Source organism: Trachypithecus francoisi, unplaced genomic scaffold (assembly GCF_009764315.1).
Source record: "Trachypithecus francoisi isolate TF-2019V2 unplaced genomic scaffold, Tfra_2.0 Lachesis_group11, whole genome shotgun sequence".
Lineage (NCBI taxonomy): Eukaryota > Metazoa > Chordata > Mammalia > Primates > Cercopithecidae > Trachypithecus > Trachypithecus francoisi.
Window position 1 is genome coordinate 119,267,273 of NW_022681456.1, and position 24,051 is coordinate 119,291,323.

A 24,051-nucleotide genomic window follows, 5' to 3' on the forward strand; every position below is an offset into this window, starting at 1 on the left:
GTACTGTTTGACGTTTTCCCCACGTGCAATTATTTTAGTTTGCGCGGGCTCCGGCCTCCGCGAGGCAAGGCTCACCTGCAGACCCTCGGGCCACCAGCAGGGAGGCACGCACTCCTCGCAGCGCGCCCAGCCGGGGTTCAGCGGTGTGGCTGAGCTGGCGGGGAGCGCGGGGCTGGGGGGCGCTACCTCCCTATGGAGCTCAGCGCTGGGGCAGGGAGCCTGGAGCCTCCGCGGGGAGGGACGCGCTAATGTTGCCCGGAAGCAGCTCCGGGTTGCAGGGCAGGAACGTGCCCTTCCCCCGCGGTAAACTTTCCGTCGCTGCGACGGAAGCAGGAACTTGCTAACCACAAAACCCGCCAGGCCGGTGCGGGAGCTGCGGAGCATCCCCTGCGGTCCTCGCCGAGACCCCCGCGCGGATTCGCCGGTCCGTCCCGCAGGCGCGACAGAGCTGTCCTCGCACCCGGAGGGCAGCAGGGGCCCCGGGGCCCTCTCGCCTCCAGGTAAAGGGGTCTCCCCAATACCCACCCCCGACCGGCCACAGGCGACGTCGCCACCTGCGGAGAGAGTTGGTCCCCTCCTTTCCAGGGGCCGAGGCTCCTTCACCCACACCCGAGCATCCGAAGGACCAGCTGGGGCCGATAAGGGCTGAGCAGGATCCTTGAGTCGCTGCAGTATTCCAAAGGCGATCTCTAGGCGCGCTCAAGGCACCTGCCATAAATGGCTCTGGCTCTGCGTTGACATCAGAAGGAGAGGCAGAAGAATAGCTCAGTAGGCAACATGCATTTCCTCAAAGGAAGAGAAAATGTTCCCTGTTTTCTTGTAGTATTGTATTCATTATTGAAACTGCTAATTGTCTAATTCTCTGTAGAGTGTGTGTGTGTATACAGTTATAAGCATCTTGGTAAATTATAGTGTGCTGTAAGATGATTTCCAATATTTGAACTAGTTATGTGCGAGTAAGTTTTAGCGACTCTTGTATGCAGGCGTTAAAACTCAGGGGCATCCTCTCTCACCCGCCTGTATCCTTTTCCCCCGTCTTTCAACAAGATTCAACTCGACTTCAGGCCTTTTAAGCCTAAATAATAATGGATTAGAAAACGTCATTAACCTAATACTGCTGAGGTATTCTCTTTAATGATATAAAACTCTTAAACACTTCTCTCAATGCAGCATACGGAAAACAACTCCTGCCCCATCTCCTTACATAGTTCAGGTTTCTTTGCAAACGCTTGAAAAGAGGCTACCTTAGAATCCATTCAAAATAAAGTATTGGTCTGGTTTTCTCTTGATTCCCTAGAGGCTTGCAAAAATATGACAGCGTATTAAGTACCTTGGCCAGAATTATTAACCTGGGAGTCCATGATAAGGTATCCATGGATAGAATTCAGGATGTCTGTGAACTTGGGTGGAAAAATTTATTATTTCACTGACTTCTGAAGTGGAATGTAGGCAAAAGCCACAGTAGTAAGATTAGCAGTAGCTATGGTTTGCTCCTGTAAATATTGCTGATATTTTTATATCACATGACTTGTTGCACATATTTCAAAATATTATTTATACTTAATACCACGTCAAAATTATGGCAGTTATTAGATGACCACTTGTTACTTAATAGGTTAATAAAGAAGCACATATTATGTCCCACAACTTTTTATAAGTTTTAACTGAAATGAGGATAATCATAGGATCTGTAAAGATTAAATAACGTGATATGTATCAAGTGCTTAGCATAGAAACTGGCATTTTAGAAGCAATAAATGTTACTATTTTACTGTATACAGAATTTTGACAAACAGCAAGAAAGATATTAGACTTGTGTTTTGTTACCATATACTGGTTTGTTTCTGGTTTTTTTTTTTTTTTTTGGTTTTACCATTTTTTAAAACTAAAAGTCCATAGTTCACATAATGTTCACTCTGTGTGTTTTACATTTCTATGGGTTTTGACAGATGTTCAATAACATGTATCCTCCATTACAATAGCATACAGAATAGTTTCAATGCCCCAAATATCCCTTGCACTCCACTGATTCATCCTCCCACTCCTGTTCTCCTGGTGACCACTGACCTTCTTACTGCCGCTGTAGTTTGCCTTTTTTAGAATGTCATATAGTTAGATTCATAGCTCTTCACACTGGCTTCTTTGACTTAGGAATATGCAGTTAAGATTCCTCCATGTCTTTCTGTGGCTTAATAGTTCATTTATTTTTATTACTGAATAATATTCCAATGTATGGATATATCTCATTTTGTTTATTCATCTGTTGACGGGCATCTTGGTTGCTTTTAGTTTTTGGCAGTTATGAATAAAGCTACTATAAATATTCTAGTGCAGATTTTTGTGTGGACATAAGTTTTCAGTTCATTTGAGTGAATACATGGGAGGACAATTGTTGAATTGTTCGGTAAGGCTGCATTTAGCTTGGTAAGAAACTGCCAAACTTCTCCCAAAGTGGCTGTACCGTTTTGCATTCCCCAACAGCAATGAATGAGAATTTCTTTCTTTCTTCCTTTTTTTTTTTTTTTTTGAGATAGGGTCTCACTCTGTTGCCCAGGCTGCAGTGCAGTGGCACGATCTCGGCTCACTGCAACCCCCATGTCCTGGGTTCAAGTGATTCTTCTGCCTCAGCCTCCCAAGTAGCTGGGATTAAAGGCACCTGCCACCACACCTGGATAATTTTTGTATTTTTTTTTAGTAGAGACAGGGTTTCATCATGTTCGTCAGGCTGATTGCGAACTCCTGACCTCAAGTGATCCGCCCACCTTGGCCTCCCAAAATGCTGGGGTTACAGGTGTGAGCCACCGCGCCCAGGCAAGAATTTCTGTTGCTCTATGTCCTTGTATTTGGTGTTGTCCAATTTTTTGGATTTTAGCCATTCTCATAGGTGGGTAGTGGTATCTTGTTTGAATTTACAATCCCTTAATGACATATGATGTTAGATATCTTTTCATATGCTTATTTGTCATCTGTATATCTTCCTTGGTAAGGTGTCTGCTCAGATCTTTTGTCCGTTGAGTTTGTTTTCTTATTGCTGACTTGAGTTCTTTGTATATTTTGGATACCAGTCCTTTATCACAGGGTTCCCCAACACCTGGGCCACAGACCAGTACCTATTAGGAAATGGGCCACACAGCAGGAGGTGAACAGTGGGCCAGAGAGCAAAGCTTCATCTATATTTACGGCCACTCCCCATTGCTTGCATTACTGCCTGAGCTCCGCCCTCTGTCAGATCAGTGATGGCCTTAGATTCTCTTCGGAGCACAAACCCTATTGTGAACTGCGCGTGTGAGGGATCTAGGCTGCACACTCTTTATGAGGATCTAATCCCTGATGATCTGTCACTGTCTCCCATCACCCCCAGATGGTACCGTCTAGTTGCGGGAAGACAAGCTCAGGGCTCCCACTGATTCTACATTATGGTGAGTTGTATAATTATTTCATTATATATTATAATGTGATAATAGAAATAAAGTGCAGAATAAATACAATGCACTTGAATGATCCTGAACCATACCCCCTACAATCCCGTCCATGGAAAAATTGTCTTCCATGAAACTGGTCCCTGGTGCCAGAAAGGCTATGGACTACTGCTTTATCAGATATGCATTTCACAAATATTTCCTCAAAAAACAAACAAAAAAACTCAAATATTTCCTCCAAGTCTGTGGTTTATCTTTTCATTCTCTTTAACAGTATCTTTTGTAGAGCAGAAGTTTTTAATTTTAATGAATTCCAACATCATTTTTTTCTTTCATAGAGTGTGCTTTTGGTATTGTATTTAAAAACTCATCACCTAACCTAAGGTCACAAGGATTTTCTTCTGTTAGTTTCTAGAAATTTTATAGTTTTATATTTTACATTTAGGTCTGTGATCCGTTTAGAGCTAAATTTTGCAAAAGGTGCAAAGTATGTGGCTAGATTTATTTATTTATTCATTTTTGCTAATGGATATCCAGTTGTTCCAATACCATTTTTGGAAAAGACTGTCCTTTCTCCATTGAATCCCCTTTGCTCCTTTGTCAAAGATCAGTTGACTGTCTTTGTGAGGGTCTATTTCTGGGTTTACTATTCCATTCCATTGATCTATTTGTCTGTTCTTTTTCTAATACCATACTTTTTTGATTACTGTAGCTTTACAGTAAGTGTTGAAGTCAGGTAGTATCGGTCTTCCAACTTTGTTCCTTAGTGTTCTGGACTGTTCTAGTGTTCTGAACTGTTCTGCATTTCCATGTAAATTTTAAAATCAGTTGGTTGATATCCAAAAAATAACTTTGGGCTTTTGAATAAGACTGTGTTTAATGTGTAACTCAAGTTGGGAAGCACTGATATCTTAATAAAGTCTTCTTATCCATGAACATGTAATAAATATGTCTCTATTTATTAGCTCCTTTTTGATTTCTTTCACCAGGATTTTGTAGGGACATTCTTTCAATATAACTGGCTTCTTTTGGAATCCTACATATTTCATTTTATGCATTTTTAAATACGTCTTGCAAAAGCTTCCTCAGACTATCAAAGGGGTTAATAAACAAAGGTTAAAGAAGTAGTAATTCTCCTCTAAGCTATCATTCAGCAAACAATTTGTATTCTGCAAATGTGGAGGTTGATAGGTAAGGATAATTTATTATATTGTCTTGCCAGTTTAACATTTATTTTTCCTAAAAGAACCAGCATCTCAATAGAGTTGGCATTATACATAGTGTGACTTTTGTATTTTTAAGGCTGTCAAAAAGAAAATCTACCCCTAAACTTTCCTTTAACTGAGCCAGAGTATTCCTCCTGCTGACTGGCTAATTTCTAGAATTTGATTATTAGAGTTATCTAACTCTGGTTTGATACTTCTTAAGGAGAAGCAGCAATAGAAAAGACTGTCTCAGTTTCCTCATTATAAAATGAGGAAAATAATAGCTTTTTTTTTTTTTTTGAGACGGAATTTTGCTGTTGTCACCCAGGCTGGACTGCAGTGGCGTGATCGTGGCTCACTGCAACCTCCGCTTCAGCCTCCTGAGTAGCTGGGATTACAGTTACCCGCTACCACACCCAGCTAATTTTTGTAATTTTAGTAGAAATGGGGTTTCACCACATTGGCCAGACTGGTCTCGAACTCCTGACCTAAGGTGATCCACCCGCGCGACTCGACCTCCCAAAGTGCTGGGATTACAGGTGGGAGCCACTGCACCCAGCCAATAATAGCTTTTTTGCAAGGTTGTTGTATTAGGGTTCTCTAGAAGGACAGAACTAATGGAAGAGCTGTATACACACACACACACACACACATATATATGGGAGTTTATTAAGTATTAAATCACACAATCACAGGGTCCCACAATAGGCCATCTGCAGGCTGAGGAGCAAGGAGTTTCAAAACTGAAGAACTGGGAGTCTGATGTTTGAAGGCAGGAAGCATCCAGCTCAGGAGAAAGATACAGGCTGGGGCCGGGTGTGGTGGCTCACGCCTGTAATCCCAGGACTTTTGGAGGCTGAGGCAGGCGGATCATGGTCAGGAGAACAAGACCATCCTGGCCAACACAGTGAAACCCCGTCTGTACTAAAAATACAAAAAAATTAGCTGGACGTGGTGGCATGCACCTGTAGTTCCAGCTACTCGAGAGGCTAAGGCAGGAGAATCACTTGAACTGGGAGGCGGAAGTTGCAGTGAGCCGAGATCGCGCCACTGCACTCCTGCCTGGCGATAGCGAGACTCCATCTCAAAAAAAAGAAAAAAAGATATAGCCTGGGAAGCTAGGCCAGTCTCTCTTTTTCACATTTTTCTGCCTGCTTATATTCTAGCTGCACTGGCAGTGGATTTGGTTGTACACATCCAGATTAAGGATGGGTCTGCCTTTCCCAGCCCACTGACTCAAATGTTAATCTCCTTTGACAACATGCTCACAGACACACTCAGGATCGATACTTTGTATCCTTCAATCCAATCAAGTTGATACTCAGTATTAGCCATTACAGTTGGTATAAAGATTAAAGATGGTAATAAACTTAAATAAAGAGTAACAATTCAAAAGAGTAGTAAATTCCTTAGCATAATGTCTACCACTTAGTATACTATCACCTATTTTTATTAAGTTTTTTTTGAGACACGGTCTTGCTTTGTCACCCAGGCTGGAGTGCAGTGGTGTAATCACGGCTCACTGCAGCCTCAATTTCCTGGGCTCCAGCGATCCTCCCACCTCACCCTCCCAAGTTGCTGGAACCACAGGCGTGCACCACCATACCCAGCTAACTTTTTGTATTTTTAGTAGAGATGGGGTTTCACCATGTTGCCCAGGCTGGTTTCGAACTCCTGAGCTCAAGCAATCCACCCACCTCAGCCTTCCAAAGTGCTGGGATTACAGGCATGAGCTACCATGCCTAGCCCCTAGTAGATGATTTTAAAATGCTGATTGTTATTACTGAGAAAGGAAATATGCTTAAACCTATTACTACTGCTTCATCAATGACTAGAACTGTGTGCCCTCTCTGCTCTGAGTTAGAAGAGGGAAGGATTGTAGAATTCCGAGGCAGGCCTACTGTCTATACCTGTTCCTTCATAAGCAGTGTCAGCCTTTAAGCATTGATGAGGTAGTATGTTTGTTTATGCTTATTAGTTATTTGCCAAATGTTTAACGAAAAGTTGTCTTAAATTTACTAAAAGTGAAACAAAAAGTACTTGTTTCTTTTCTTCTCTAAATTGTATGTGGATCCTTTTCATTGAGTTTAAGGAAATGAAATGTTTCTTCCTTGTTTGTTAAAGAAACAAAACTCATTGATGATTTTCCATTTTTGTTCTAGAGAGAAATTTCATCATCTGTGCAACCTTCTTAAAGCAAACTAAGACCAGTGGGAGGATTATCCTTGACCTTTGAAGACCAAAACTAAACTGAAATTTAAAATGTTCTTCAGGGGAAAAGGGAGCTTGACCTACACTTTGGTAATAATTTGCTTCCTGACACTGAGGCTGTCTGCTAGTCAGAATTGCCTCAACAAGAGTCTAGAAGATGTTGTCATTGACATCCAGTCATCTCTTTCTAAGGGAATCAGAGGCAATGAGCCCATATATACTTCAACTCAAGAAGACTGCATTAATTCTTGCTGTTCAACAAAAATCATATCAGGTAAAAAGTGGTTTCTTGGCAATCCTTTGTTCCATATGTTTTGTGGCTTCAGTAGCTGGGTGATGTGGCTGAATAACTTATACCAGTGATTCTCAACAGGGTATGAATGTAAGTGACAAAAACACTGGAGAATTTTCTACAAGTGTGCCCTTCTATCCCCTAAGCTGAGTCAAAGTTATCAATGAATGTATGTATATATCCGTCAGGTGACTGGGTACACAAGAGATTGAGAATCACTGGTGTTATATCCCAACCAGTATCTAGAATATTGAAAACAAAAATCCTATTGAAATGGTTAGCTGCCATCAGCATGGAGTATTGGAATACAGTGTGATATTACAAAGAAAATGTTAACAGAGAAAAGGAGTTGAGAGAAAAAATAGAATTCATGGGAAAATCAGCATTTGATCTTTAAGTTGGAAGCATAAAACCTCCACTTTGTCTCCTTCCTTGGAGCTGATGGCATAGGATAAGTCAAAAAAAAAAAAAAAAAACACTGACTACTAGGTGACTGCAGCTTCTAGAACTCTAATGGAATGGGGAATCATTTAGTCTGACCCCTTTTCATGACACCAGAGGAAACTGAGACCCATAGGTTTGAACCAGGCCTTTGCACATTTTAGGATTTAAATCTTGGAACTGAAAAGAGAAGTATATTGTGTATCTTAGTAAAACAGTGGTCTTTTTTCAATTTTACTTATGACCCTGTCTGAGTTCTCTAAATGAAAAAAACTAAATTTATTGAGTACTTAACACTTTACTAGTTGCTAGAGAGAAAACACTGAATAAGATGGACAAAGCCTTGCTATCAAGGAGACTCGAAAAGCTAGTGAATGGCTGGACATGGTGACTCATTCCTGTAATCCCAGAACTTTGAGAGGCCAAGGCAGGAGGATTGCTTGAGCCCAGGAGTTTGAGACCAGCCTGGGGAACACAGCAAGACCCTGTTCTCTGTTAAAAAGTAAAAAATTAGCCAGGCATGGTGGTGCATGCATGTAGTCCCAGCTACTGGGAGGCTGAGGTGGGAGGATCACTTGAGCCCAGGGGGTTGAGGCTACAGTGAACTTTTTTGTTTGTTTGTTTGTGATGAAGTTTCACTCTGTTGCCCAGGCTGGAGTGCAGTGGCGCAATCTCGGCTCACTGCAATCTCCGCCTCCCAGGTTCCAGTGATTCTACTGCGTCAGCCTCCCGAGTAGCTGAGATTACAGGTGTTCACCAACACGCCCAGCTAATTTTTACTATTTTCAGTAGAGACGTGGTTTCACTATGTTGGTCAGGCTGGTCTTGAACTCCTGACCTCAAATGATCCTCCCACCTTGGCCTCCCAAAGTGCTGGGATTACATGTGTGAGCCACCGCACCCAGCCTGCAGTGAGCTTTGATTGAACCACTGCCCTCCAGCCTGGGTGACAGAGCAAGGCCTTGTCTCAAAAGATGCATGTTTGATCTTTGTCTCCAGTTCCTGGCACAGAACTCCTAAAGACCTTGGAATTTCCCAAGTGATGGGAGCATGTCTTTGGTTATTCATAACCAACCCCTTTCAACTATACTTGAGTTTGGGCTAGTGAGGCTTCACCTTGGTGGAGGGGCCGGAGATTGAGTTCAGTCACAGTGGCCCATGACTTCATCAGGTCATGCTTGCGGAATGAAACCATCATAAAAACCCCTAGATGATGGGGGATCATCCAAGTTAGTGAACACATCCCAGTGTCAAGAGAATTATGCACCCCAATTCCCCAGGAACAAAGTCTCCTGTACTTGGGACTCTAGGAGCCTCTTTTGGCTGTTCATTTGTATCCTTTATTATAAACCATAATAGTGGCCGGGCGCGGTGGCTCAAGCCTGTAATCCCAGCACTTTGGGAGGCCGAGACAGGCGGATCACGAGATCAGGAGATCGAGACCATCCTGGCTAACACAGTGAAACCCCGTCTCTACTAAAAAATACAAAAAGCTAGCCAGGCGAGGTGGCAGGTGCCTGTAGTCCCAGCTACTCGGGAGGCTGAGGCAGGAGAATGGCGTGAACCTGGGAGGTGGAGCTTGCAGTGAGCTGAGATCCGGCCACTGCACTCCAGCCTGGGCGACAGAGCGAGACTCCGTCTCAAAAAATAAAAATAAAAAATAAACCATAATAGTAAATACAACATTTTCCTTAGTTCTTTTTTTTTTTTTTTTTTTTGAGACGGAGTCTCCCTCCGTCGGCCAGGCTGGAGTGCAGTGGCACGATCTCCGCTCACTGCAAGCTGCGCTTCCCGGGTTCACGCCATTCCCCTGCCTCAGCCTCCCGAGTAGCTGGGACTACAGGCGCCCAAAGCCAGGCTCAGCTACTTTTTTGTATTTTTTGGTAGAGACGGGGTTTCACCGTGTTAGCCAGGATAGTCTCGATCTCCTGACATTGCGATCCACCCACCTCAGAGTCCCATTGCAAATCTGAGGGGGTAGGATCAGGAAATCCCTGAATTAGTAGTAGCCAAGTCAGACAGAAGTGTGGTTGACCTAGAGACCTGATACTTTCTACTGGCTTCTGAAGTGAGGGCAGTCTTGTGATACTGAGCCCATAATCCATGGAGTCTGATGCCAACTCTGGATAGTTGGTGTCAGAACTGAACTGAATAGTAGGATATGTGGTTATTGCTGCAAAATGGTGTGGAGAAGACACCGTATACTTGGTGTCAGGAGGAAAAATTCCTTCGATGGTCTCATTGAGCAGTGTGTTTTGGAACACTTTATGCAAGTAATTTATGGAAATGACAGAGGTTTAATTTAAATTTCGAGTTTTTCGTTAAAAGTTGACATCAACATGTGTGTGAAATAGAAAGATCACCTGCAAGCAGGACTGAATACTGTAAGTGTGGGTATTTACAGGCATCAGCAAAGCCCTGCATTTCTCCTCAGTTCTAACAAATGAGGGTTTGCTGTTTTATTCTATAAGCCGAAGTCCTATTACTGCTTTGCCACAAGCAGAAGTACTTGGGACCTCAGTTAATGGATCTCAAACATTTTCCTCACTTATTGAGAAATGGTTTAACCACTGAGGTTCAAAAGTCACTATGCTAACTTGATGATACTCTAGAAAAATACACATAACGCGACGGGCTCAATATCTTGCATACAATTTTGAGGCTTATGGACCCTCCCCTTTACCTAAGTGCTAAAAAGAAAGGTATTTCTGGTAACACATTGTTGAGAAAGAAAAGGCAGGAGTACTCCTGTTATATTCTGAGTAATGGGGATATGACATGATAAAACTCCGGCAGAGGCTAACTAAATCTTCCTTCCCATCTGGGGAGTTGGAGTCGATCTCTCACCATTACCTGACTAGCACCAGTGGTGATGATGGTCGACAGAGCATGTGTTTTTAACAGTTAGCCTATGTGCCTCTTAATCTTTAACCTGACTAGGGATATGCTGACCTCCCAAAGGTGTGAGACTGTACCAAATGGAGGACAAAATCAAATCTAGGCCGTGATAAATCGAGAGTTTGATTTCTGTTGACACAAGAGGAACAGAAAAAGAAGCCAGCGGCTAGGTGCAGTAGCTCATGCCTGTAATCCCAGTACTTTGGGAGGTTGAGGGGGATGGACTGCTTGAACCCAGGAGTTCAGGATCAGCCTAGGCAATGTAGTGAGACCCCGTCTCTACAAAAAGCAAAAAATTAGCCAGGCATGGTGGTGCACACTTGTAGTCCCAGCTACTGGGGAGGCTGAGGTGGGAGGATTGTTTGAGGCCAGGAGGTCAAGGCTGAAGTGTTCCGTGATTGTTCCAAGCTGCAGTTGCAGCTTGGATGACAGAGCAAGACCCTGACGGGAAGGGGAGGGGAGGGGAGGGGAGGGGAGGGACCAGAAATTATAGTTAAGAGTGAAAAGTGAGGAAGAAAGGATCATAGAAAAGCAAACATGACAAGGAGAGAGGGGAAATTGGAAGAAAAACACAAAGAATGGTACAGATAAAAATTAAAGGATAGATTGTGTTCCATATACTACTCGGATCCTGTGTGGAAGGAGCCATGATAGCTATAATAATTTACTGACTCCATTCATGGCTTTATTAGACATCTGAGATGCTTTCAGAATCCAAGGCCAGGTGCGGTGGCTTACACCTGTAATCCCAGCACTTGGGGAGGCCAACAAGGGCAAACAGCTTGAGCCCAGGAGTTCAAGACTAGCCTGTGCAATATAGAGAGACTCTATCTCTACAAAAAATAAAAAAAAAAATCCGGGTGTAGTGGCTTGCATCTGTGGTCCCAGTTACTCGGGAGACTGAGGTGGGAGGATCTCTTGAACCTGGGAGGTGGAGGTTGCAGTGAGCTGACATCGTGCCACTGCACTTGCACTTCAGCCTGAGTGACAGAGCGAGACGTTATCCCAAAATAAAAATACAAATAAAAATAAATCCCAGTTTTGTAAGCAACATGTAAAGCATTGTGGACAGGGGCCAGCGGACCACATGCCTCCTTCTCTCCATCAGGCCTACTCAGGGTGTGACCTCGGCCACATGAGTGTCAGATGTTTGGTGCTAGAATGCTGGCCCTGGCATCCACAGTGAACACCAGTGTGTGGTTATCTTCTGTCTTCATAACACATCAGTAGTCAGGGCTTGATGATGGCAGAGTGGTCAAGCTTGTGGGAGCACTCTTCCCAGGATATTTGGGCTACCTCTGGAGCCACAGTGTCTTGGGCTGCTGGAGGTGAGGTGAGTGACATGCAGGGGTGTGTGTGTGTGGTTGTGGACACCTTTCAACCCTGCCTTCTTGGCCTTTAAAGACTTTGCTTTGACTTGGACTTTAGGAGGGACAGGAGCTTCCTTCTTCGCCTTCGGTGCCATCTTATGAAAAGAAAAAGCTAAACCCAATGTCTTTTAAAATTGCCTTAAGCGACTAAACTAAGGAAAAGGAAATGATTCAGCAGTCAGCAAACAAGTGAACAAAATGAACAAAGGTGTTTGTGTTGGACTCCATAATAAGTGAAGTTTTTCCTGCTTGCCCTACTCTTTAGAAAATCTCATTTCAAAATCATGCTTATGAAACCTTTCATTGCAGGGGACAAAGCATGTAACTTGATGATCTTCGACACTCGAAAAATAGCCAGACGACCGAACTGCTACCTATTTTTCTGTCCCAATGAGGAAGCCTGTCCACTGAAACCAGCAAAAGGACTTAGGAGTTACAGGATAATTAGAGGTAATAAAAGCAGTATACTTTTTCTTTTGTGATTGGAATAACTTAAGACTGTGGTTTATGTGAAATATTTTCTACAAGAGTCTAAATAAAACTACCAGAAAGGGTCACAAATACTGAGACATAACAGAAAATCTCATGATTGGAAATTCAATTTATCAAACCAAAATTTGATTTCCAATGAAAGGCGTGGTAGTATTTGTTCTGGTTTGTTTCTGTTTTTACCTTTATGAGATAAAAGGCATACATACCTTTTATGAAACATTTCTGAAGCACGTCTTTAAAACAAGGTCTGCAACACTGGAATAAGTATACAGATCTCCAGGGTGACTGTTTTGAAAGGGTGAAGACTCGTGTTAATATAGAAAGTTCTAGTATATTTGTTATTAAGTTCCCATTATAATCACATTATCTGAAATCAAACTTGTTTATGGCCATATCACCCTGAAGGCAGCCAATCTCATCTGAAATCAAACTCACTGGATTTTGTTCAGACCTGAAAGGAAATTCATTCAAGAAATATTTATTAAACATTTACCATGTGCCAGATTCTCTGCAAAGCACTAGAAGTACAGTCTCCATGTTCATGGAACTTACATATTAATTCAGAATGGAAAATGAATAGCAAAAAGATTAATATAATTACTGGGATATGTTTGTTTTGCTGAGACTTTGGCTTGTTAATTTTTCAAGTTGAAATAGTTTCAATAGGCCGGGCGCGGTGGCTCAAGCCTGTAATCCCAGCACTTTGGGAGGCCGAGACGGGCGGATCATGAGGTCAGGAGATCGAGACTATCCTGGCTAATACGGTGAAACCCCGTCTCTACTAAAAAAATACAAAAAACTAGCCGGGCGACGAGGCGGGCGCCTGTAGTCCCAGCTACTCGGGAGGCTGAGGCAGGAGAATGGCGTGAACCCGGGAGGCGGAGCTTGCAGTGAGCTGAGAGCCGGCCACTGCACTCCAGCCTGGGTGACAGAGAGAGACTCCGTCTCAAAAAAAAAAAAAAAAAAAAAAAAAGAAATAGTTTCAATATCAATTTTTCTTTTTTTTGAGATTATCCATATAAAAAAGGTGAAAACAAATATAATGCTGCTTAGGTAATTCTGTGGACCCTTCATAGACAGTATTTGCATAAAATCAGAATTACAGAATTTAGTGGGGGTTTTTGTTGTTTGTTTTGTTTTTTTTTTTCGAGACAAAGTCTTGCTCTGTGGCCCAGGCTGGAGTGCAGTGGCGCCATCTCGGCTCACCGCAAGCTCTGCCTCAGTCTCTCGAGTAACTGGGACTACAGGCACCCGCCACCACACCCGGCTAATTTTGTTTTTGTATTTTTAGTAGAGATGGGGTTTCACCGTGTTAGCCAGGATGGTTTCGATCTCCTGATCTTGTGATCCACCCACCTCGGCCTCCCAAAGTGCTGGGATTACAGGTGTGAGCGTTATTGTTGTTTTTTGAAACAGAGTCTCACTCTGTCGTCCAGGCTGGAGTGCAGTGGCGCTATCTCAGCTCACTGCAACCACCTCCTCCCATGTTCAAGCAATTCTCATGCCTCAGCCTCGCAAGTAGCTGGGGTTACAGACACCCACTATCATGCCCAGCTAATTTTTTTTGTATTTTTAGTGGAGACGGGGTTTCATCATGTTGACCAGGCTGGTCTCAACTCCTGACCTCAGGTGATCCACCCTCCTTGGCCTCCCAAAGTGGTGGGATTAAAGGCATGAGCCACTGCACCCGGCCTCAATTTTTCTTTTATTTAAGTTTTAGAAAGTTATCATCATACTCTTGATTTTTAACATTCTACTTGTTCATGTATTCAACAAATAACAAATATTATTTAGCATCTTCTATGTGCCAAGTACTTTCTATGCCCTAAGGAAACAATACTTAACATGAAAAACAAGGTTCTGGCCAAGTGTGTTAGCTCATGCCTGTAATTCCAGCATTCTGGGAAGTGGGAGGATCACTTAAGCCCAGGAGTTCGAGACCAGCCTGGGCAACATGGTGAGACCTCGTCTCCACAAAAAATTTAAAAAATTAGCCAGGCATGGTGGTGTGATCTTATAGTCCCAGCTACTTAGGAGGCCAAGGTAGGAGAATTCCTTGAGCCCAGGAGGTCAAAGCTGCAGTGAGCCGTGTTCGTGCCACTACAGTCTAGCCTGGGTAACAGAGTGAGACTCTGTCTCTAAAAAAAAATAGGAAAATAAGGTTCTCCCTTCTCGAACTTACATTTTAGGGGAGAGAGACAATAACCATAATAAATAAATAATCGGCTGGGCGCGGTGGCTCATGTCTGGAATCCCAGCACTTTGGGAGGCCAAGACGGGCGGATCACGAGGTCAGGAGATCGAGACCATCCTGGCTAACACTGTGAAACCCCGTCTCTACTAAAAAATACAAAAAACTAGCCGGGTGAGGTGGCGGGCGCCTGTAGTCCCAGCTACTCGGGAGGCTGAGGCAGGAGAATGGCGTGAACCCGGGAGGCAGAGCTTGCAGGGAGCTGAGATCCGGCCACTGCACTCCAGCCCGGGCGACAGAGTGAGACTCCGTCTCAAAAAAAAAAAAAAAAAATAGCCCAGCTTGGTGGCGGGCGCCTGTAGTCCCAGCTACTCGGGAGGCTGAGGCAGGAGAATGGCGTGAACCCGAGAGGCGGAGCTTGCAGTGAGCCGAGATCGCGCCACTGCACTCCAGCCTGGGCGACAGAGCGAGACTCCGTCTCAAAATAATAATAATAATAAATAAATAAATAATCAAGAAAAATATAGTCACAAGTGCTATGCAGAGAATTGAGACAGGACGGTAGAATAGTCAATCGGTAAGTAAAGATGTAACCCCTGAACTGAGATCTGAACAGCGAGGAGCCAGATGTGAGATCAGGGGAAGACCTTCCAAGTCCAAGGTCCTCAGGCAGAATGGTTTGGACTGTTTGAAAAACCAACACTCCAATCCCAGCTGGTTGACTCATTGTGAAATATGTAGAGAGTGATATGTAGAACGGCAGGGAGGGCCAGATCACATAACATTTTGTAAGTCATAAGAGGGAGGTTTTTTGTTTGTTGTTGTTTTTGAGACAGAGTCTCACTCTGTTGCCCAGGGTGGAGGGCAGTGGTGCGATCTCAGCTCACTGCAACCTCCACCTTAGGAGGGACGTACGCCACCACTCCCGGCTAATTTTTGTATTTTTAGTAGAGACAGGGTATCACCACATTGGCCAGGCTGGTCTCATACTCCTGACATCAGGTAATCCCCCAACCTTGGCCTCTCAAAGTGCTGGGATTATAGGCATGAGCTTCTGTGCCTGGCCAGGAGTTTTTAGGTGTGTGGTGGGAAACTGTTGGGAGTTTAATTTTTATTTTTTTGAGATGGAGTCTCACTCTTTCGCCCAGGCCGGAGTTCAGTGGTACAATGTCGGTTCAATACCACCTCTGCCTCCCAGGTTCAAGTGATTCTCCTGCCTCAGCCTCCCAAGTAGCTGGTTACAGGCAAGCATCACCACGCCTGACTTTTTTTTTTGTATTTTTAGTAGAGATGATCTCACCGTGTTGGCCAGGTTGGTCTCGAACTCCTGACCTCCTGACTCACATCTGTAATCCCAGCACTTTGAGAGGCTGAGGCGGGCGGATCACGAGGTTAGGAATTCGAGATCAGCCTGGCCAACATGGTGAAACCCACCCCATCTCTAATAAAAATACAAAAATTAGCCGGGTATGCTGGCATGTGCCTGTAATCCCAGCTACTCAGGAGGCTGAGGCAGGAGAATTGCTTGAACCCAGGGGGCACAGGTTGCAGTGTGCCGAGATTGCACCACTGCACTGCAGCCTGGGCGACAGAGCAAGATTCCGTCTCAGGGAAAAAAGAAAAAAAAAAGGTGATTTCTCAAAGCTCACCATAGATGCCCTCTTGGGAATGGACAGTGACGCAGCAGCAAAGTGGAAATGGAAAGACTGGTTAGGAGGCACAGGTGAGATCTGGGTGAAGAAACAGGGAGTGGCCGGCGAGACGGAGAGATGGACATGTGGGCTGTCCGAAGTAGAGCTAACAGGACCTGCTGGTGGTATGGGTCTGGGGGGGTCAGAACAAAAGAACCGTCAAAGCCAAGTCCTAGTTTTTGCCTTGAGGAGCCAGATGAATGGTGACCCCATTTGCTGCATTGGGGGAAACTTGAGTAGTTTTAGGGTGGTGGAATGGAATCTAGGTGGAGTGGAATCTAGGGTTCTCTTCTTGACTGCATTAAGTATGAGGTGCGTGCATGTTGACGCTGCTTTGCCCCCTAGCTGAGGCTGTGTCTGAGTTTTGTTCATGTGCCAGGGAAACCTCATGTGTCAAACATCCTCTCAAACAGGAGCACGAAGCAGAGTGTTGTGTAAATAAATTGTTGTTAGGATATGATGATAGAAATTACAGCTGAATTTGTTTTCTAATACTTCTGGAGTGTTGCTGCTTTTGTAATGCACATGTAAAAGAGCATGTATGGGATGAAGATCCTTGCCAATGGAAATGGGAAAAAAGGGAACTTTGCATGTGCATAAATCTTCTTAGGGTGAGTGTGAAGGTAATGAAGTGAAATTAGAATTAAACGGTTCTTGTGGTGGCCACCAGGGGGCGTTGCCAGCCCCTGAGCAGGTTGATGGACATCTAGGGGCAACGTGGCACCAACCCCGGACGTAGTATTCAAAGGACTGTTTATATCTTCAGGATGTGTGCAAGTTGTGTTTGTAATTCTGTTTATGAATCTGTCCATGTTGATGAATTCATATTACCCCATTAAAAATGAATTATCTGCCTCCTGCCTGGAGTGAAATTAAATACAGATTATCTGTTTGGTGGTTTGTTTCTGAAGAACTCTATTTCTTTTTCTTTTCTTTTCTCTTTTTTTTTTTGAAGTAGTGTCTCATTCTGTTGCCCAGGCTGCAGTGCAGTGGCGTGATCATGGCTCACTGCAGCCTCCACCTCCTGAGCTCAAGCAGTCCTCTCCATTCAGCCTCCCGAGTAGTTGGGACTACAGATAATGCACCACCATGCCAGGCTAATTTTTAAAAAATTTTTGTAGCAATGGGGGTCTCAGGCTGGTCTCAAACTCCTGGCCTCAAGCAATCATCCCGCCTCAGCCTCTCAAAGTGCTGGGATTACAGGCATGAGCCACCATGCCCAGCCTCTATTTCCTATATCCCATTGACTAATATTTACAGACCAAGAGTTTGAAAGATACCAGTGGATTCTGTTCCTTCTCTAAAGCCATTGCAGTTTGGTATTTAATCGTTTATTGTTGCTGTTGGCAGCTTCATGGCATGTCATTTTTGCCAAGGACTGGAAGAATAGGATCATTCAGACATAGAATAAGTTGGGAGTCTGTTTGCTCAGCTGGGGTCCAAGTAATAGTCTCTCATTTTTCAACTCAGTGAAGTCGTTTGAAAATAAAACTCCAAAGAGGCGTTAAGGGTGCAGAGCTGCTCTGCAGCTCCCTTTGTGGCTCATCTCTGCGTGACTGAGAGGAAGCGCCATGCCCCAATGGCAAACATGAGTGGGTGAGGCGAATGGAGCAGGTGTGGAGGATCCCTGTGTGGTTCTAGGACCTCTGCCAACAGAGGAATCTTATCAAGAAGTGGGACTGGCCCTAGCTTTGCTTTATTTATGAGCTTGCATGCTTGAGAAAGAAAACAGCTGTTTTGGCCATTCTTGTCAATGGCCATATTTAAGTTCTGATTTCACACACATCACAGAGTGTTTACTTAAACAGTCTTTTTCTTTTTTAACTTTAAAATGAATTATAGGCCAAGCATGATGGCTCACACCTGTAATTCCAGGACTTTGGGAGGCCGAGGTGGGTGGATTGCTTGATTCCAGGAGTTCAAGACCAGCCTAGGGGCAACGTGGCAAAACTCTGTCTCTACAAAAATTACAAAAATTAGCTGGGCATGGTGGCATGGCACTGTGGTCCCAGCTGCTCAAGAGGCTGAGGTGGGAGGATCACTTGAACCCAGGAGGTTGAGGCCGCAGTGAGCTGTGTTGGTGCTACTGCACTCCAGTCTGGGTGACAGAGCAAGACCCTGTCTCAAATATATATGTATATATTTTCAAATATATGAAGTATCATTTGACCTAAATTCTATTTTAGAGTAGAATACTATATCCTAGAGCAGATGTCCACCAACTTTTTCCGCCAAGGACCAAATAGTATTTTAGACTTTTCACACCAGTACTTTAGGTTTTGAAATACAGAAATTTGGCCGGGCGCGGTGGCTCAAGCCTGTAATCCCAGCACTTTGGGAGGCCGAGACGGGCGGATCACGAGGTCAGGAGATCGAGACCATCCTGGCTAATACGGTGAAACCCCGTCTCTACTAAAAATACAAAAACTAGCCGGGCGAGGTGGCGGGCGCCTGTAGTCCCAGCTACTTGGGAGCTGAGGCAGGAGAATGGCGGAAACCCAGGAGGCGGAGCTTGCAGTGAGCTGAGATCTGGCCACTGCACTCCAGTCCGGGCGACAGAGCGAGACTCCGCCTCAAAAAAAAACAAAAAACAAAAAACAAAAAAAAAAAAAAAGAAATACAGAAATTTGAATTTCGTATACTTTTCCTGTGTCACACAATATTCTTTTGATTACTTTTCAGCCATTAAAAGAAATGTATAAACTGGCCAGGCATGGTGGCTCACCCCTGTAATCCCAGCACTTTGGGAGACTGAAGCAAATGGATCACCTGAGGTCAGGAATTCGAGACCAACCTGGCCAACATGGTGAAACCCCATCGCTACTAAAAATACAACCCAGGTGTGGTGTGCGCCTGTAATCCCAGCTACTCAGGAGGCTGAGGCAGGAGATCGCTTGAATCTGTGAGGCAGAGGTTGCAGTGAGTCGAGATCATACCACTGCACTCCAGCCTGGGCGACAGAGTGAGACTCTGTCTCAAAACAAATAAAAATTTTTAAAAAATGTGAAAACCATTCTTAGCTTGCAAGTCATACAACGACAGATGGCAGGCCAGATTTGTCCATCAGGCCGTAGTTTGCTGAGCCCTGTTCTAGATGGATGAATAAGTGACAGTGCAAAGAACCTCTCAGAGGAGTAAGGCTTAGAGAGTAGTCACAAGACGGCATGAATCCGAAGCTGCCTCTGGATCCGTTTGTAGGAAAGAGGAGCCTGAGGACCAGTTTGGAAGCTGGCATGGAGGTGAGTTGAGGAAGGAAAAGGAAAAGAGAGCAGGAGTGAGTGGACTGAGAGATGCCAAGACATTCCTCTGCTTCTTTCCTTGTGTTTTCTGCAGTTCTGATGTACGTGAGATGATTAGCCTAGCGGCACTGACACACAGCAGTTCACCTGGCCATTCCCTGCACTGGATTGCTTGAACAGCCCTTTCCACTTTGAGCTGTGATCAGTGGGGTGTGTGATCAGGGGCACAATTCTGAGCTTCCTGTAGCAGGAGCAGGATCTGGGGCTGGTTTCTCCCCAGCAGGCATCAGGACTGTATGGATTTCTGCTCTCTGTGTCTACAGTGTGGTCATCATGATTTCAAATATTGGTCCCATCGTCCTCATGACCTACGACATTGGCTCCAAAATTCCAATCTTTGAGAGTCCGAGTGAAATCTCCCAGATAGCCTCAGTCCTCGGAGCACAGTGCTGGAACGATACGTCTCTGGTTTTTGTTGTCATTGTTCTGCTGCTGCTGTGGCCTCGGTGCTCAGAGGGGAGACCAGACCCTGCCTGGCCCTCCTCCTCCTGCCTGTCAGAGACACCTAACAGGGATTCTGCTCCCTCTCTCCTGCTCTATCGCCTCGTTTCCCACGGCTTCCACATCCCTTTCTTGCCTGCCCCGTGCCCCCACTGCAATCTCTCCTGATGATTACTTGCTTCGCAATTGTCATCTCAGTCTTAGTTGGTATGTCCTGCAGAAGCCCACACCTTCCCCCGCATTCTCCCTGCCAACCTTTCCTGCTCAGGTCACCCTCCAGCCCACTTTTTTCCCTGGCCTTGGCCCCTTAGGAAGACGAAGAACCCTCTCCATCTTCCTAAGCCTCTTGCTGCCCTGCTGAGCCCCTCCGACTTCTCTGCTGTGCAACTCCCACCTTTTCCTTAATTTGCCTGGTCCTCCTCCACACATTTCTCTTATCTTCTGTCCTATCATGCTAGAAATAAACCACAGCATCTGGTAGAGAGGCGGCGTTATCAGATTCTCATCTAGCAATTTGTGTTTTTCCATTTTGCACACATTTCGATGAAATGTCGAGTATCAACGGTTTGGAGATTTGTTTAAGAGATAGGATCTCCCTATGTTGTCCAGGCTGGTCTTGAACTCCTGGCCTCAATCCATCCTCCTGCCTTAGCCTCCCAAAGTGCTGGGATTATAGGTGTGAGCCACCATGCCCAACCGGTTTGGGGATCTTTTGAACAAGCTGATATGTCTATATTTTTTAACCTACCTTAGCATGGAGTTATATAAGCACTCCTCTTATTTTCCATATATTTTCAGATTTTCCATCTTTGACCAGAAATTTGCCAAGCCAAGAGTTCCCCCAGGAAGACTCTCTCTTACCTGGCCAGTTTTCACAAGCAGTCACTCCTCTAGCCCGTGATCACACAGGTTATTCAAAGCCCACCGATATCTCATGGAGAGAGACACTTTCTCAGAAGTTTGGATCCTCAGATCACTTGGAGAAACTATTTAATATGGACAAAGCAAGTGCCCAGCTCCTTGTTTATAAAGAAAAAGGCCATTCTCAGAGTTCACAGATTTCCTCTGATCAAGAAATAGCTCATCTGCTGCCTGAAAATGTGAGTGTGTTCCCAGCTACAGTGGCAGTTGCCTCTCCACATACCACCTTGTCTACTCCAAAGCCCGCCACCCGTCTACCCACCAATGCTTCAGTGGCACCTTCTGGGACTTCCCAGCCACAGCTGGCCACCACATCTCCCCCTGTAACCACTGTCACTTCTCAGCCTCCCACGACCCTCATTTCTACAGTTTTTACACGGGCTGTGGCTACACTCCAAGCAACGGCTACAACAGCAGTTCTGAGTACCACCTTTCAGGCACCTACGGACTTGAAAGGCAGCCTAGAAACGATACCATTTACAGAAATCTCCAACCTAACTTTGAACACAGGGAATGTGTATAACCCTACTGCACTTTCTATGTCAAATGTGGAGTCTTCCGCTACGAATAAAACTGCTTCCTGGGAAAGTAGGGAGGCCAGTCCAGGTCGTTCCTCCCAGGGCAATGTTCCAGAAAATCAGTATGGCCTTCCATTTGAAAAGTGGCTTCTTATCGGATCCCTGCTCTTTGGTGTCCTGTTCCTGGTAATAGGCCTCGTCCTCTTGGGCAGAATCCTCTCGGAATCACTCCGCAGGAAACGTTACTCAAGACTGGATTATTTGATCAATGGGATCTATGTGGACATCTAAGGATGGAACTCAGTGTCTCTTAATTCATTTAGTAACCAGAAGCCTAAATGCAGTGAGTTTCTGCTGACTTGCTGGTCTTAGCAGGAGGTTGTATTTTGAAGACAGGAAAATGCCCCCTTCTGCTTTCCTTTTTTGTTTTTTGGTTTTTGTTTTTGTTTTTTATCTGAGATGGAGTCTTGCTCTGTTGCCCAGGCTGGAGTGCAGTGGCACGATCTCAGCTCACTGCGGCCTCCATCTCCTGGGTTCAAGCGATTCTCCTGCCTCAGCCTCCTAAGTACCTGGGATTACAGGCATGTGCCACCATGCCCGGCTACTTTTTGTGTTTCTAATAGAGATGGGGTTTCACCATGTTGGCCAGGCTGATCTCAAACTCCTGACCTAGTGATCTGCCTCCCTCGGCCTCCCAAAGTGCTGGGATTACAGGCGTGAGTCACCACACCCAGCCCCCTTCTGCTTTATGTTTGGTTTTTGAGGAGGAGTGAAGTGGGAACCAAATCAGGTGATTTTGGGTCATCTGTTTTTAAAATATTCGCCGAAAACAAAGCTCTACCTAAAAATTTGATTGGCTTTTATGCAAAGAAACAGGTTAGGACATCTAGGTTCCAATTAATTCACATTCTTGGTTCCAGATAAAATCAACTGTTTATATCAATTTCTAATGGATTTGCTTTTCTTTTTATATGAATTCCAATAAAACTTATTCCAGATGTAGTTCCTTCCAATTAAATATTTGACTAAATCTTTTGTTAGTCAGTAATGTTCTTGTAAGTAGCATGTCCAGCTGGATAATTTTCCATTTATTTCCACTAGCAAAATGATTATGTGATGAAAATATGTGTTCCACGTTAAAATGACAAACCCCCTTTTCCCCATCAGTGAGCAAAGTCGCTTGGGAGAATTCTAGCAGAATGTTAGCCCACGTGGAGACAGTGGTAAGTCAGTTCTGATAAATGGCCAAATCCACTTGGGATCTGTTCTAGTTAACTTTTTAAAGAAGTATTATAGACATTGTCTAAACTTGTACTAAGTTAAAAATGTACCAATATTATTTTATATCCTTACCTAAATTGACCAGCAGTCGGTTTAAGCTTAATTTAGAACAATATTGGAAATAATAACCAGCACTAAGATTGATGCTGCAATTTTTACTGGTTACCAATTAAAATTTCTGAGAAAGGCTTTTAATAAAGTTTTCCAGACAAGTTACAGATGAGGTAACAAAGAGTCCAGAAGTCCCTGGGTCAGTTTGACACCTCTTTTCTCTGGACTTCAATACGGTTATCTGTAAAACGGGACATTTGGTCCCTTCCAAGTGTTACCAGGGTTTTTACAGATAAAAATGGAATTCAGATGCGAACTTAATACAGTGAGCACTAGAGGGCAGTAGCTGGTCAGTAAGTACAGCAATTAAGACAAATGCAGGAAATGATAGAAAAGGCTTTTCTTCTCCTTCCTCCTCACCTCTTCCCCCTCACCTCTTCCTTCCTCCTCATCTCCTCCACCTCTGCTCTCCTGGGACCCCTCCCCCATTTCCCTGGTTTACACTAAGCTCATAAAGTACATTAAGAGTGTACATTAAAGTACATTAAATAATACTTTTCTTACATTTTCCAACTTAACAGCTTGACACAAATCTCCAAAGGGTTTACATAAGCTTTAAGTAGGTTGAATAAATAAAACCTTGAGTCAATTTAATTTAACAAGTATTTATTGAATATCCGCATCTAGGCCAGAATCAGATTAGTAACCTAGTGCCTTGGAATTTTAAAATGTCTCCTCTCTTTATTAATGGATTTAGTAAGTGGAAATAAGGCTTTCTGTGGTGGTTTATAAAGGTATTTTCCTGGCTCTCTTGGAGTTCTCTGTCCACCTTGCTGCAGTCTTTGTTGTGATGGAGAGACCACACGGCAGTGGTCCAGATGAGTGATGCTACAGGTCCAAACTGGCAGTGGCCATGAGGATGTAGGTTGTAGGGGGACATCTGGAGTGGAAAGAATGCTCTTCTCACACAGCTCTGTCTACTTACTGCCCCTACGACGGTGGGCGCAACTGTGGCAAGGGCAGTCAGGGTAGAGGAATCCCTTAGAGGAATTCAGCAGTGACTAGTGTGGTCAGCCTTTCAGACAAGGCCCATTGAGTTATGAGCCCCATCCTTTGGTTTGTAGAAAGAGAAGGTGGCAGCCTAGAACAGGTGAGATGAGGAAGGTCCTTCTGCTCAAACATACTCTCTCCATATTTTACCAACACGATACTGACCTAGGTTAAAAAGCTACTCCTGGCCAGGTGCGGTGGCTCACACCTTGTAATCCCAGCACTTTGGGAGGCCGAGGTGGGTGGATCACCTGAGGTCAGGAATTCAAGACCAGCCTGG

The 24,051-nt window shown here is 44.4% G+C and overlaps 1 protein-coding gene across 2 annotated transcripts; it reads left to right on the forward strand.

Annotated features, from left to right (window-relative positions):
- On the forward strand, positions 1-22,443 carry MANSC1 (MANSC domain containing 1). Of its 2 annotated transcripts, XM_033222836.1 has the most exons (5): positions 1-500; positions 3,362-3,419; positions 6,787-7,109; positions 12,146-12,286; positions 20,749-22,443. In XM_033222836.1, the coding sequence occupies exons 3-5, from the start codon at positions 6,887-6,889 to the stop codon at positions 21,678-21,680; spliced, it is 1,296 nt and encodes a 431-aa protein (XP_033078727.1). In that variant the 5' UTR covers positions 1-500; positions 3,362-3,419; positions 6,787-6,886; the 3' UTR covers positions 21,681-22,443. The 2 variants fall into 2 exon arrangements, with proteins under 2 accessions (XP_033078727.1, XP_033078726.1); XM_033222835.1 differs by lacking the exon at positions 3,362-3,419.
- Positions 22,444-24,051: the final 1,608 nt, after the last annotated feature.